Genomic DNA, 14,371 nt, shown 5'->3' on the forward strand with positions numbered 1-14,371 from the left:
GCCACACTACAAGTAAGCACTTGATTGGAACAGCTGGCTGACCGGGATTTGTTTCCCTCATCGCATGCCATCCACAGCAGCCGATCCACGCGCATGCGATCATCGCCCTCCAATGCGGCGCGGTTTTCCGAGAAGCCTCGCCGAGCGGAGACGAAGCAGCGACTGCTGTGGACTCGTTGAGAATCCGAGTGCATTGTCGCCGTCAGCGCAGTTTGTCGCAAGGACTGGTTGTCATCAGCTTCACCTGGATCGTTCGCTGTGAGACACCAAGTGCACCAAGCGACGCGCGAGCGGTCAGTGGCGCTGTCCCGCTGTCATCCGCGGTATGCAACGCCGCGCCTTCCGGTAACGCTGGCGTTCGTCGACGTGCCGCTTTTGCGCACGCGCGCCAGCACCGAGCACCGGCGTCCACGGCAGCAGCTCGAATGATTCGACGTGATTGCTTTTTCACACATGTTTATGTGCTCATGCAACATACATCTCAACAATATGCATGCTTTGTGGGATACATTTCGGAAGTCGCCGGCCGATAAATCAGACTGAGTTCGGGGATCAGCTCCACCAGACTGAAGCAACTGGCGGATGAGAAGCTTGGCCAGTGCCTGAGGGACCCCTGCACATCGGAAGACCAGTTGCACCCCCCCCCAAAAAAAAAACACGAATACCAGTGGACGTGCACTCACGCCAGGTCCAAGGTCGAGCAGTCTGCCTGCGAGGAACGACACACCTCACCAGAGAACACCGCCGGAAACCAATGCTGCCGCGCGACAGGACCAAAAGATGTATTATGTACATAAGTTACGCGTGATCAAACAGTTCAGCATACAGAGCACCCGGTTCGCATCCCCGCACTCAGCGCGTCGAACGCCGCCGCGACACGCGCGCGCTGCAAGCCTTGACTCTCGGTCCGGCGCGCTGCTGGCGGCGACGCAGGGTCCCCGCCGACCTCTAGATCAAGTCGGCCACTGAAAGCGACCAGAGGGACTTCAGGGACGGCGAGATGAGCGCGCTGGGCGGAAACACATCACAAACGGTTATGGTGACGTACGCATGGGCTTACGGGTGACCTTGTTCGCTGTCACAATCGCCTCGTTTGATGAGGATGATGCAAAGGAACGTTTTGGCGGAGGTGTGCTGGTCCGATGTTGTCCCATAACCATAACCGTGGTCCCTGAATCTCAAATTAAATCAACAACATATCCAAAACTCACACGTAAACTTAAATCATCTCTTAAATTTACCAGCGGCCTCTAAGGGTAACCTCTGGACCAGCCCCCTGCTCCTCAGCCCCGGCACCTGTGCGGCACGGTCGGTCGCCGCGCCTCCCACCCCTCGGTTTCTCACCGTTCATGGGCATCTCGTCGATCTGCGTCGAGTAATACTGCTCGATGTCGCGCAGGATGCGAATGTCGTCCGCCTTGACGAAGTTGATGGCCACACCCTTGCGGCCGAAGCGTCCCGAGCGGCCGATCCGGTGGATGTAAAGCTCGCGGTTGTTGGGCAGGTCGTAGTTGATGACGAGCGACACCTGCTGCACGTCGATGCCGCGCGCCCAGACGTCCGTGGTGATCAGCACTCGGCTGTGACCTGGGGTCAGGAAGAAGGTCAGGCACCGGCCGTGACCTGGTGTCTGCTGGCCGGGTCAGCTCCTATCAATGACCTGTGACCTGGGGTCAGAGGGGCAGGTCAGCTCCCAGCTATGACCTGTGACCCGAGGTCAGGGCTCAGGTCAGTGGTCAGGTGTGAACTGATGTCACAGGGACAGGTCGCCGCGCGGGCGGCCCGATCGACAGTGGAGGCTGCATTACGAAGGATGCACGCTGGAGGCGTCATATTTTTTTTAACATGCTACCGGCGGCCGACCCAATGTCCACGATGACGGCAGTGAGAGGTTGTCTCGGCCCTTAGTGCCGACGCTCTGCGAGCACCAGATATGTTTGTAACGATCGCGTTGAAGGACAGTGCCAGCTAAAGAATGTCAGTGTTAAACAGTTGTCAATATTGTTTTACTAGTCGCGATAATCATTGCCCTTTCACGGCTATAATGCGAGCCCAGCTCCTCTGATCCAGCATCCGAATCCCGAACACCACGGACCGCCACATCCACTTCACGGCCACACACTATTCTACAGTTCTGGATTCCATGCCAACTTTAAATGGCCCCAGTGTTAAAACGGAAATGAATGCAACAACAACCCTGAAAAGAAATAGTTTGAAACATGCTTTGTACACGGTTTCTATGACCCAGACCACTCGGGGTTCTGCCGCTGACTATGACATCATTTCCCCGCATCCCTCACGTGACCCACACCGGCCTCTACGCCGGACACCTGCCGAGGACCCCGAGCCGCGGCGGACGCCACCGCGTCGGCCGTCGTCCCGGCGGGCACCGCTGGAGCGCCCCTGAGCGCTAGCGGCGCGGCCGGTCGTCACGTACCTGCCCGGAACTCCTTCATGATGGCCTCGCGCTCCTTCTGCGGCATGTCGCCGTGCATGGAGGTGACGGTGAAGTTGGCCTCCCGCATCTTCTCCGTCAGCCAGTCCACCTGCCCGCCGGCCGACAGGGGTGTCACCACAAAACCCCTCGGAGGTGATGCGTACTCACTCGCCACACCGGCTCGATATCGCCGACGGGGCTGCTGCCCGCCTACGCTGTACTTCATACGCATAAACAGCTGAAGGCCTCGAGACGGGAAGAGACAAAAACAAAGACAAAAAAGAAGACAAAGAGAGACAAATATCTGCAGTCGTTTTCTGGGGTGCTTCCACCGTACCCTGACATTATCTTTTGTCGCTGGCCCCATATCTCTGCGCACCCAGATCGTGAAATGAGTTAAACATCCAGGGCCGTCGTGAAATGAGTTAAAACGCCAGAGTCACAACATGAGCTAAAACGCCCAGGGTCGTCGCGAAATCGAAATCGGTAGACACATCGTTGGCTCCGATAGCCCAGCCAAGATGGTGACGATGCAGTGCCCAGACTTCTCCGTAAAAGGAGTGAATAGCAACGTTATCACAACCAGCTTAACACCAACACGCAGTTGATACCCACACTCTGCACAGACGGTTAGTATGCAGCGTAAACCTTTCATGGCAACTTTTCCAGCACAGAACAGTTGTTTGGATAAGGCAGGCGGATCAGTTTGCGACAAGCGCACTGACGTTAGCACGCAGCTTGCGCCCAGATACACGCATGCTCCCCAAAAAGAACAGAGGCGAGGTAACGTTCCACGGCCCGCTAGACCTGGTCCCATACCTTCCGCTTCGTGTTGCAGAAGATGACGGCCTGGGTGATGGTCAGTGTGTCGTACAGGTCGCAGAGGGTGTCGAACTTCCACTCCTCGCGCTCGACGGCCACGAAGAACTGCTTGATGCCCTCCAGCGTCAACTCGTCACGCTTCACCAGGATCCGGATGGGGTCCGTCATGAACTTGCTGGTCATCTCCAGGATCTCATGCGGCAGCGTGGCCGACAGCAGCACCACCTGTCGGCCCCAACATGAACTCAAGTTAGGACAGGCGTAACTTAGAAACTGAAGGAAACCGCGGATGGCCGGGAAATGTAAAGCTCACCATCGGACCGGGATAGCCCCGGGGTATCACAAACAATCATCATTTTCGGATGAGTTTTGAATTGATGACTGCTATGAGCCCGTAATGGTATTACAAAAAGTCAATACGCGCCGTACTATCGGCATCGCTGATGTTTGGAATAAAAGAATAACAAACCCGAAGTAGGCGCACGTAATATGTTCGGAAATGAGTGGACGCGCCACGCAAACCCCATGCCATTACGTTAATGAGTGGACGCGCCACGCAAACCCCATGCCATTACGTTAATGAGTGGACGCGCCACGCAAACCCCTTGCAATTACGCTAATCATTTGAGCCGATACGAGACTACACAGGCCAGTGGACTCCTAGGCGGACTACACATTCACCAAAATGCCGCGCACATTTCACTGAAACACAGGAACTAACACAAATAACAAAGCCGAAAGCAGTTTCCTGCACGTCTGAAAGACGCGTTAAAATTGATAGAAGTACCGACTCACATCTTCCCAACAATACACAAGCGGCCAGGCCTTTTCTCCGACACCTTCCGACGTCAAGAGAGAACAGAAGGGCACAGCGGCTGGCCGACCTGACCTGGGTGGCCGGAGGCAGGTAACGGTACACGTCGTAGATCTGCTCCTTGAAGCCCTTGTTCAGCATCTCGTCCGACTCGTCCAGCACGAGCATCTTGATGGCGCGGGTGCGTAGCGTCCGGCGACGAATCATATCTGCCGGCAGCAGGTCAGGTCAGGTCAGGTCAGGTCAGGTCAGGTCGGGTCGAGTTAGGTCAGGTCAGGACAGGACAGAGCAGGTCAGAACAGGTCAGGTTAGGTCATGGTGGCCAACATCACAGCAGCATTGATCCCAGCAGGCAGCTTAAGGCGCACACGTTGTGTGAGCCATGATAAATGATGAGTCATCAGGGAAAATGACGTGGTTCGTCCGGATGCTTTTCGGTTCATTCCACGTACCCGCTGAACTGCGCTTGCTCGGTGCACCTTTACGCCACCAACGCCGTCGTCAGCACAACTCCTGGCAGAGCGTGCACTTCGTACCCACTCTATTGACCGAACAACACAGACTGGATGACGATGCAATTGCTGTTTTTCTGACCCGTGCGACGGCACCAAAACCTGTCCTCAGTCAAGCCAAAACACATCAGGTGAAGCGAAACATGTCAAAGTTAAGCCGATTTTGTGCCTAACTGGGCTCAATGCAACACACCAGACATGGAAATGAATCCCGCTTCGGCTTCGTGCGTTTCGGCTTCGGCTGATAGGTAAGAGCTACAACATGCATTTGAAGGGGACTGGCTGCTGCGGTGTTCACCTGCCTGTCGCTAGCGTAGGTCGCGTTCAAAAGGACAATGAGCCTAGCAAAACACAGCCGTTTGCACTACTGCAATACTAAAACCTAATCAAGCTTACCTTACAGCACGTTTTCTAGCACAGCATACGCGCAAGCCGACCTCTGCGCGTGTCAACGAACAACAGCGACACCCCGCCCGACCCAGACCGGTCCCAGGCAGCACCAACACCCGCCTATCCCTCTGAAACAGCGGGCTGAAGGGACGTCAGACCCGCTCCTCGCTCACCGAACACGCGGCCGGGCGTGCCCGAGACGATGTGCTGGCCGTAGTCGAGCTTGCGGATGTCCTCGCCCAGGCTGGTGCCGCCGATGCAGGCGTGGCACTGCACGTTCATGTAGTCGCCCAGCGCCAGGATCACCTGCAGCGGGCGCGGACACTGATCAGCCGGCGGGTCACGGAGGCCGCTGGGCGCCCACGAGGGTCAGCACACTCTGGCTGCAGGTGATCCTGCAGCAGGCGGAAGTGGGTCAAGGGAGAGTGCTGGCCGCTCACGAGGGGCGGAGTCGCGCGACGCTGCTGGCGGAGAGCCAAGGGAGCGATGAGCAGTTAATTGAATAGAAAGGCCCCGGTTGATCTCGTTCAGCACACCGATTCAGGCAGCCGCCAAGCTTCGGCGATAAGAGGTGGACGCCAACGTTCCCAGTCGAGTTCAACTCCAAACACGCTGTCCAGCTTCATGGCACTGTCTCTCCGTGGACAAGAGGCAAACGGCGAGCGAGGACGCACTACCACCTCACAACAAAAGTAAAACGTGTTGCTGGAAAAATCGACACCACGCCTCCGCAGCAGGGTTGGCAGTACCGATCTGAAACAGTCTCTGCCAGGTGACTGCCACTAGTTCAAACTGACTGGCAGGAACGACTGGTAGTAATAACTGGAGGGAAGTGGCAGTTCTGCAAAACATTGCCCATGGAATAAATTGAAACAGCAGGGCGAGAATAGCCCAAATTAAATGGTAATTGTGGCTGGTGTTTGCACGGTGTCCAGTAAAGTCTAGTGTCTAGTAAACACGTAGACACCGTCTACATGGACAATCGCACGATAACAACAGGAAAAGTCTGCCAGAAATGGTAAGTTGTCACAAACGGCCACAAAAGTTAAATCCACCGTATTCATGTTTACACAACTTGAGCAAGAAAGACATCAGACTTTAAAAGACATATCTGGTTGCCAGGCAACCCACCTGTTGCAATGTCATGACACATTATGCAAGCTAAGTGCAGTTGGTAATAAATCAAGGTAATTCACGAAAGCAGCATCAAATGGTATCTAACTTCACAACGTCCTTCGCTCATTTGAAACCACACGTCCTGATAAGTGATAATGAAAGGCGCCTTTTACCGCTGAATAAATGTACGGTGCCCATGTGTGACAGGAAAACAAACATAAAATGACACCAACCTGTGCACATTCAAACTTAAGCTTAGCCGAACCACCAATGTCGCCGCCTGCTCATGAAACCAACCAACCCTTCACTACACAAATATTTGTTAAAAGTATAACCTGATGTCAGACCGCATAAACGCATGCAACAAAATCAGCAAAGCAGCACATTTTGCAAGGAGCTTCAATTGTATTTGCATGCAAAATGCCACAATTCACCAAATAACGTATGCTGACGTACTTAAAGGTACTTATTACATGCCCTTATAATCTCTCAAGTTTATTTAAAACATATTATAAAGACCTCATCACACACCAAACCAGCTGTATCGTCGAGGACAAAAATGCTGCCGTGGTCATTGAGCAGTTGCACCGGACATGACTTGCATAGCAGACGCACTATTTATCACGCCATGCAAAGGTGAGAAGGCGATTGGCCCACCAGAGTTAAGCCAGCATAAAGTGGCAATACTGCAGCATAATTTGACCTGCCAAATTCTCCATACTCCCACCTGACGGGAAGGCCAGAGGCTGAATTACTCCAAGGATTGGATTAGCCTGTCTTGGGCGGGCTGACCAAAATAAACGGACACTGTTTTAATCATGGGTTTGTGGTACATGAAACAAAAAAGGCCTAACAAGTGCTCTGAGCCCAAAACCAAATAAGCAAAGCCATTAAAACAAACCTTAAAAAGGAAATGGATTACATTTTTCCTAACAGCTGGACTTTGAATGTAGAGTGATAAATCAAGGCTATGTATTAACGTAGCCAAGTATGTATCAGTCATGTAAATCCGCCACATGTTGCGATCATGCTGTACTAATGCCCTGTTATTGGGTTCTTGACCGTCTATCAAATGCTGTAAAAACCACAGGGCGATATATTACATGCAAATATAAATTCAGAGGCATGTTAACAACGGCATACACCTAACGAAAAACCGTCAAATGCATACGTCATGCAAAACAGCTCATCATTCCATTTTTTGCCACAATAAGCTTTACTTTACTAAAGCGTGTCTTAACTTGCAAATTTTCAGCTGGCCGAAAAACGAGCCCGGTGCTGCGCGGCCCGGTCTCAGCAGCGCCTGCGTCGGCGCGGTGGCCGCTCACCTTCTGGATCTGGACGGCCAGCTCACGGGTGGGCGACATGATGAGCACCTGCGTCTCCCGCAGCGTGGTGTCCAGGCTCTGCAGCACCGAGATGGAGAAGGTGGCCGTCTTGCCGGTGCCCGACTGCGCCTGCGCGATCACGTCGCGGCCCTTCTGGATGGGGCGGATGGCGCGCTGCTGGATCGCCGAGGGCCGTTCGAAGCCTGGGGGGAGACCCGCGCCCGTAAGGCGTGCCGAGGCGGCATAGGCACAGAGCTGGCGCCTGCACAGCGGAGACGCGGCACGCCCGCTCCCCGCTCCGTCGTCGCCGTTGGGGTTTTACGACGCACTCAGCTGCTGAGGCTATGTCACGGTGTCGACCGCCTCTCCTCTCACTCCGGCAGGCAGGGCGGACACCGCGGGGAATCGACATTCCTACCTCAGGTTTTTTGAACGCGCAGCTGCCTACTACGCTACCGATTCCCGACGCAGAAAGGCAATACGCAATGGCGATATACTACATACTAAATGCGCATGCATACCTACTTATCACGTCACAGGGCATGCAGGTGAGCGGAAGTGGTACAACTCAGTATTCCGCGCCTTGGATCTTATTGTTTTGTTGAAAAGTCATGCTCAAACACCGGAAAGGATTCCGAGTGGCCGAACGGAAAGAAAGAAAGTTTCCGAACGGAAACGGACTATGCCAAACCAGCCTGTGCCAACTGGACTGAACCTAGCCTTCCCTATCCTAACCCTGCCTGGCCGGTTTTCTTCAAGTACTTCACCTTTTTTAGAAGAAGAAAAATCTCCACCGCGAGCGTTTTACGCGCAGTGCGGCACGGGCTCAACCAGCTCGCGTTAGCAGGATTGCCCAACTTTGAAATCATACAATCCAAACGACATCTTTAGCACCAAAAGTAATGAGCAGGCAATTAACACCATTCACTAGGTCGTTTCGACCACTGCTACTCACAATGCTCGCATGATTGCCTATCATCTTCAAGAAATAACCATCTGATAATATAATAATTTCGGCCACAAACAGGTCATATGATTTTTAACACGCAGACAGCCGACGATTTATAGCATGTACTAAAAGGACAACATAAGCACCAAATTACGTACATTCGAGCAATCAAGAAAATTATCCCAGTTCTTCACATTCGTGTCTCGAGTTGATGTTTCCAAACAGACAGCACAGAGAAAACCCCAACAACGTCGGCGGAAATGAAGCATTTCCGGCATTCTTAAAAAACGGACCAAGCCACGGGAACCAAACACCGAAGCCAAGCCAACGTTTTCGGTGCGGTACATTGACGTCTATTAGCGCAGTGCATCTCATACACGAGTCCGGATAATGTGATTCACACTTATTAGGACCAAACACATCGTGACGACATTGTCGCTTCAACTACAACACTTGGGTTCAATTAATATGACTACTCCGCTGCCGTGACATGCTGCAATCATGTGCAGAGGGACTGTCGTAGTACCCTCTTAAAGTAGTGCACCTCTTGTACAATTCCAACGAGCAAGGCTTGAAATCGCTCTGACATCTAGAGACATACTCTGCCGAGATCATATGCCAACAGCCACCCTAAGGAAACGGATCAAGCCTCGGGAAACGAAGACTGAAGCAAGGCCAGCGCTTTCGGTACGGTACATATACGTCTGTTAGCGTAGTGCACCTCACACACGAGTCCGGATAATGCAATTCACACCTTTAGAACTGAACACGTCGTGCTGACAATGTCGATGGAACTGCAAGACTTCGGTCCGATGAATAAGACTCATGCATTGCCGTGAGATGCTGCAATCATGTCGTGCAGAGGGACTGTCGTAGCACCCTCTTAAAGTAGTGCACCTCTTGCACAATTCCAACGAGCAAGGCTTGAAATCGCTCTGACATCAAGAGACATACTCTGCCGAGATATTATGCCAACAGCCACCCTACGGAAACGGATCACGCCCCGGGAAATGAGGACTGAAGCAAGGCCAGCGTTTTCGGTACGGTACATATACGTCTATTAGCGTAGTGCACCTTATACACGAGTCCGGATCATGCGATTCACACTTATTAGGACCAAACACATCTTGCTGACGATGTCGGTGGATATGCCAGACCACGGTCCGATGAATAAGACTCATGCATTGCCGTCAGATGTTGCCATCATTGGCGGACAGACTGCAGTAGCACCCTCTTCAAGTAGTACACCTCTTGTATAATTCCAATTGGCGAGACCTAAAAACCACTCTGACATCCAAAGACGTTCTCTGTCGAGATAATATGCCAACAGCCACGCTAAGCAAACGGACCAAGCCCCGGGAAACGAAGACTGAAGCAGGGCCAGCGTTTTCGGCACGGTACATATACGTCTGTTAGCGTAGTGCACCTCACGCGAGTCCGGATCATGCGATTCACACTTATTAGGACTAAACACATCTTGCTGACGATGTCGGTGGATATGAAAGACTTTGGTCCGATGAATAAGACTCATGCATTATCGTCAGATTTTGCCGTCATTGGCGGACGGACCGCAGTAGCACACTCTTCAAGTAGTACACCTCTTGTATAATTCCAATTGGCGAGACCTAGAAACCGCTCTGACATCCAAAGACGTACTCTGCCGAGATAATATGCCAACAGCCACCCTAAGGAAACGGACCAAGCCCAGGGAAACGAAGGCTGAAGCAAGGCCAGCGTTTTTGGTACGGTACATATACGTCTGTTAGCGTAGTGCACCTCATACACGAGTCCGGATCATGCGATTCACACTTATTAGGACCAAACACATCTTGCTGATGATGTCGGTGGATATGCAAGACTTCGGTCCGATGAATAAGACTCATGCATTGCCGTCAGACGTTGCCATCATTGGCGGACGGACTGCAGTAGCACCCTCTTCAAGTAGTACACCTCTTGTATAATTCCAATTGGCGAGACCTAGAAACCACTCTGACATCCAAAGACGTACTCTGCCGAGATAATATGCCAACAGCCACGCTAAGCAAACGGACCAAGCCCCGGGAAACGAAGACTGAAGCAGGGCCAGCGTTTTCGGTACGGTACATATACGTCTGTTAGCGTAGTGCACCTCACACACGAGTCCGGATCATGCGATTCACACTTATTAGGACTAAACACATCTTGCTGACGATGGTATAAGGTACGCTGCGCTTATAAATATATATGTACCGTACCGAAAACGTTGGCCTCGCTTCGGTATTCGGTTTCCGGGGCTTGGTCCGTTCTCTTAGAATTGCTGTTGACACGTTATTTCGGTACAGTGTGTCTTTGGATGACAAAGCCGTCCTTAGGTCTCGCCAACGAATTATGCAAGAGGCGCACTACTTTAAGAAGGTGCTACTACGGTCTGTCCGCACATGATGGTGACATCCCACGACAGTGCATGAGTCTTATTCATTGAATCAAACCATTGCAGCTCAGCCGACAGTGTCGGCACAATGTGTTTATTTCTACTTAGTGTGAATCGCGTTGTAAGGGCTCTTGTTTCAGGTGCACCGCACGACTAAACGTATATGTACCGTACCTAAACCGTTGCCTTTGTTTCGGTCCTCGGTTCCCGGGGCTCGGCTTTGTTCCTCAGGGTTCGTGTCGGGATGTTATCTCGGCGGGGTGTGTCTTTGCCTTTCAGAGTGGTTTTTAGGTCTCGCCAATCGGAATTATACAAGAGGTGTACTACTTTAAGAGGGTGCTACTACAGCCTGTCCGTACATGATGGCAGCATCTCACGGCAATGCATCAGTCTTATTCATCGGACCGAAGTCTCGCAGTTCCACCGTCATTGTCAGCACGATGTGTTTAATTTCCATAAGTGTGAATCGCCTGATCCGGACTCGTGCATGAGGTGCACTGCGCTAATAGACGCATATGTGCCGTACCGAGAACGCTGGCCTAGCTTCAGTCTTCGGTTCCAAGGCTTGGTCCGTATCCTTAGGATTTTTATTGGCATATTATCTCGGTAGAGAATGTCTTTGGATGCCAGAGCGGTTTTTAGGTCCCGCCAATTGGAATTATACCAGAGGTGTACTACTTGAAGAGGGTGCTACTGCAGTCCGTCCGCCAATGATGGCAACATCTGACGGCAATGCATGAGTCTTATTCATCGGACCGTGGTCTAGCATATCCACCGACATCGTCAGCAAGATGTGTTTGGTCCTAGTAAGTGTGAATCGCATGATCCGGACTCGTCTGTAAGGTGCACTGCGCTAATAGACGTATATGTACCGTACCGAAACGCTGGCCTTGCTTCAGTCTTCTTTCCCGGGGCTTGATCCGTTTCCTTAGGGTGGCTGTTGGCATAATATCTCGGCAGAGTATGTCTCTGGATGTCAGAGCGATTTCAAGCCTTGCTCGTTGGAATTGTGCAAGAGGTGCACTACTTTAAGAGGGTGCTACGACAGTCCCTCTGCACGACATGATCGCAGCATCTCACGGCAATGCATGAGTCTTATTCATCGGACCGAAGTCTTGCAGTTCCATCGACATTGTCAGCACGACGTGTTCAGTTCTAAGGGTGTGAATCGCATTATCCGGACTCGTGTGTGAGGTGCACTACGCTAACAGACGTATATGTACCGTACCGAAAACGATGGCCTTGCTTCAGTCTTCGTTTCCCGAGGCTTGATCCGTTTCCTTAGGGTGGCTGTTGGCATATTATCTCGGCAGAGTATGTCTCTGGATGTCAGAGCGATTTCAAGCCTTGCTCGTTGGAATTGTACAAGAGGTGCACTACTTTAAGAGGGTACTACGACAGTCCCTCTGCACGACATGATGGCAGCATGTCACGGCAAACGGAGTAGTCATATTAATTGAATCCAAGTGTTGTAGTTTAAGCGACAATGTCGTCACGATGTGTTTGGTCCTAATAAGTGTGGATCACATTATCCGGACTCGTGTATGAGATGCACTGCGCTAATAGACGTCAATGTACCGCACCGAAAACGTTGGCTTGGCTTCGGTGTTTGGTTCCCGTGGCTTGGTCCGTTTTTTAAGACTGCTGGAAATGCTTCAGTTCCGCCGACATTGTTGGGTTTTTCTCTGTGCTGTCTGCTTGGAAATATCAATTCGAGACACGAATGTGAAGAACTGGGATACTTTTCTTAATTGCTCGAATGTACGTAATTTGGTGCTTATGTTGCCCTTTTAGTACATGCTATAAATCGTCGGCTGTCTGCGTATTAAAAATCATATGACCTGTTTGTGGCCGAAATTATTGTATTATCAGATGGTTATTTCTTGAAGATGATAGGCAATCATGCGAGCATTGTGAGTAGCAGTGGTCGAAACGACCTAGTGAATGGTGTTAATTGCCTGCTCATTACTTTTGGTGCTAAAGATGTCGTTTGGATTGTATGATTTCAAAGTTGGGCAATCCTGCTAACGCGAGCTGGTTGAGCCCGTGCCGCACTGCGCGTAAAACGCTCGCGGTGGAGATTTTTCTTCTTCTAAAAAAGGTGAAGTACTTGAAGAATACCGCCTGGCCTAGTTAACCTAAACCTACCTACATCCATACACTGGGCGCTGCATGACCTCTAGCAGTCGATGCGCCCTAAAACTCCAAATCATCATCATCATACATCCATACACCTACTTCTAATTTAAAAGCTTTGTCTTTTGGTAACTTTCAATCAATGGCTTTTACATTTGTCTGATCACGATCATCTTACTTCTGAAGTAAGATCATACATTTTTGTCTTTCACTACCAATGTTAGCATGTGCTTTAAAAGAACCATGTTATTTTGTTGATGTACTGGGAGATACAAGTCAAGCATTAATGAGCAAACATTGATATGCACCATGAGGAACCTTAACACTGAATGTTTTGAGACAGTGCTCATGGTCACTTCACTACCTATTACATGACAGCCCAATTATTCACTGGTAAAGTTCCTACATGGGGTTGCTACTTGTAACTCATCTGATATCAGGATTTCTGCACAACAAAGATGCTCTACAATTTTTTTTTTGTTATTGTGGTGTTAAAGGCAATGTGCATACTGCCACCAAAGCGCCCTGTGTGGATGTATGGCATCAGCACATATTCTTTTGCCAGAATTATTATGGAAGGGTCAGGGAAAATAAGGCACCTTACATTGAGCACCACAGTGAACAGATCCATGACCTATGCTGGGGATAGGGTGTGACACAAATACCCGAACTGGTTTCTTTTCATGCAATGACATTGCCACCATCAAGCTCCCAGAAAAGGTGTAGGCAACCCACATGTGCTTTTGTCATATCACATGTGGGCCAGTTAGCATCAATCACAACTAAGAATACGTACCATATGCGTAGATCCCACGGAGAAGATCCTCACGGAGGTTCATATTATCAAACGTAGGTACAACTTCCACATCTTCACTGGTTTCGAATTCGACGTTGGATAGGTCTTCCAGGTCTTGATTCCTTCGCCCTACTCGCTCCGCAGCCATGGTCTCTTAGATACCGTACAAGCTTTTGAAACTTTCAAAAATGATCCGTTGCATCTATTCAAGCACAAAATGAAGACTTGCAGACGTACACAACAAACTCACGTACGCGAAACCACTGGCACAACCGCGGACACCACCTAACCCCGCGGTACGCTCGCGGTCCGTGAATCCAAGGTCGTGCAATGGGGTACAATCATCTGGCGATTTTGCTGCCCCATCCGCTCAACGTTAGCATGACGTCACTGAAGCCTTGCCTTCAGCAGGCGCTGCGCGTGATCCCGCGCAGTCCTCCGATGAATCATAGCTCACCTGTTGGTTTTAACCACATTGGCTATCACATGTAAGTCTGGGAGTGAGACGCTATTAATTTGTTGTAAGATACCGACGTTATCGATCAAGGCTATTTTGTTCAAGTCAGGTCCTGTCCCGGCCAGCATGTCCCACTGGTACCCATGCGGGTCCGAGATGGGCTGTCATATGGGGCCCATCAGGGCTGCCCACTCTGATCTCAAG

The 14,371-nt window shown here is 51.0% G+C and overlaps 1 protein-coding gene across 1 annotated transcript; it reads right to left on the reverse strand.

Moving 5' to 3' along the window:
• Positions 1-439: 439 nt before the first annotated feature.
• LOC119104669 (eukaryotic initiation factor 4A-III) lies at positions 440-14,015 on the reverse strand. Its single transcript, XM_037228392.1, has 8 exons — positions 13,711-14,015; positions 7,420-7,622; positions 5,149-5,281; positions 4,149-4,282; positions 3,257-3,484; positions 2,438-2,546; positions 1,345-1,587; positions 440-965 (listed from the first exon to the last, which is right to left on the reverse strand). Exons 1-8 carry the CDS (start codon positions 13,856-13,858, stop codon positions 949-951), a joined length of 1,215 nt encoding a protein of 404 aa, XP_037084287.1. The 5' UTR covers positions 13,859-14,015; the 3' UTR covers positions 440-948.
• Between the last annotated feature and the right edge of the window lie 356 nt (positions 14,016-14,371).

This window comes from Pollicipes pollicipes, unplaced genomic scaffold (genome assembly GCF_011947565.3).
Source record: "Pollicipes pollicipes isolate AB1234 unplaced genomic scaffold, Ppol_2.1 Scaffold_2555;HRSCAF=2994_pilon_pilon_pilon, whole genome shotgun sequence".
NCBI lineage: Eukaryota > Metazoa > Arthropoda > Thecostraca > Pollicipedomorpha > Pollicipedidae > Pollicipes > Pollicipes pollicipes.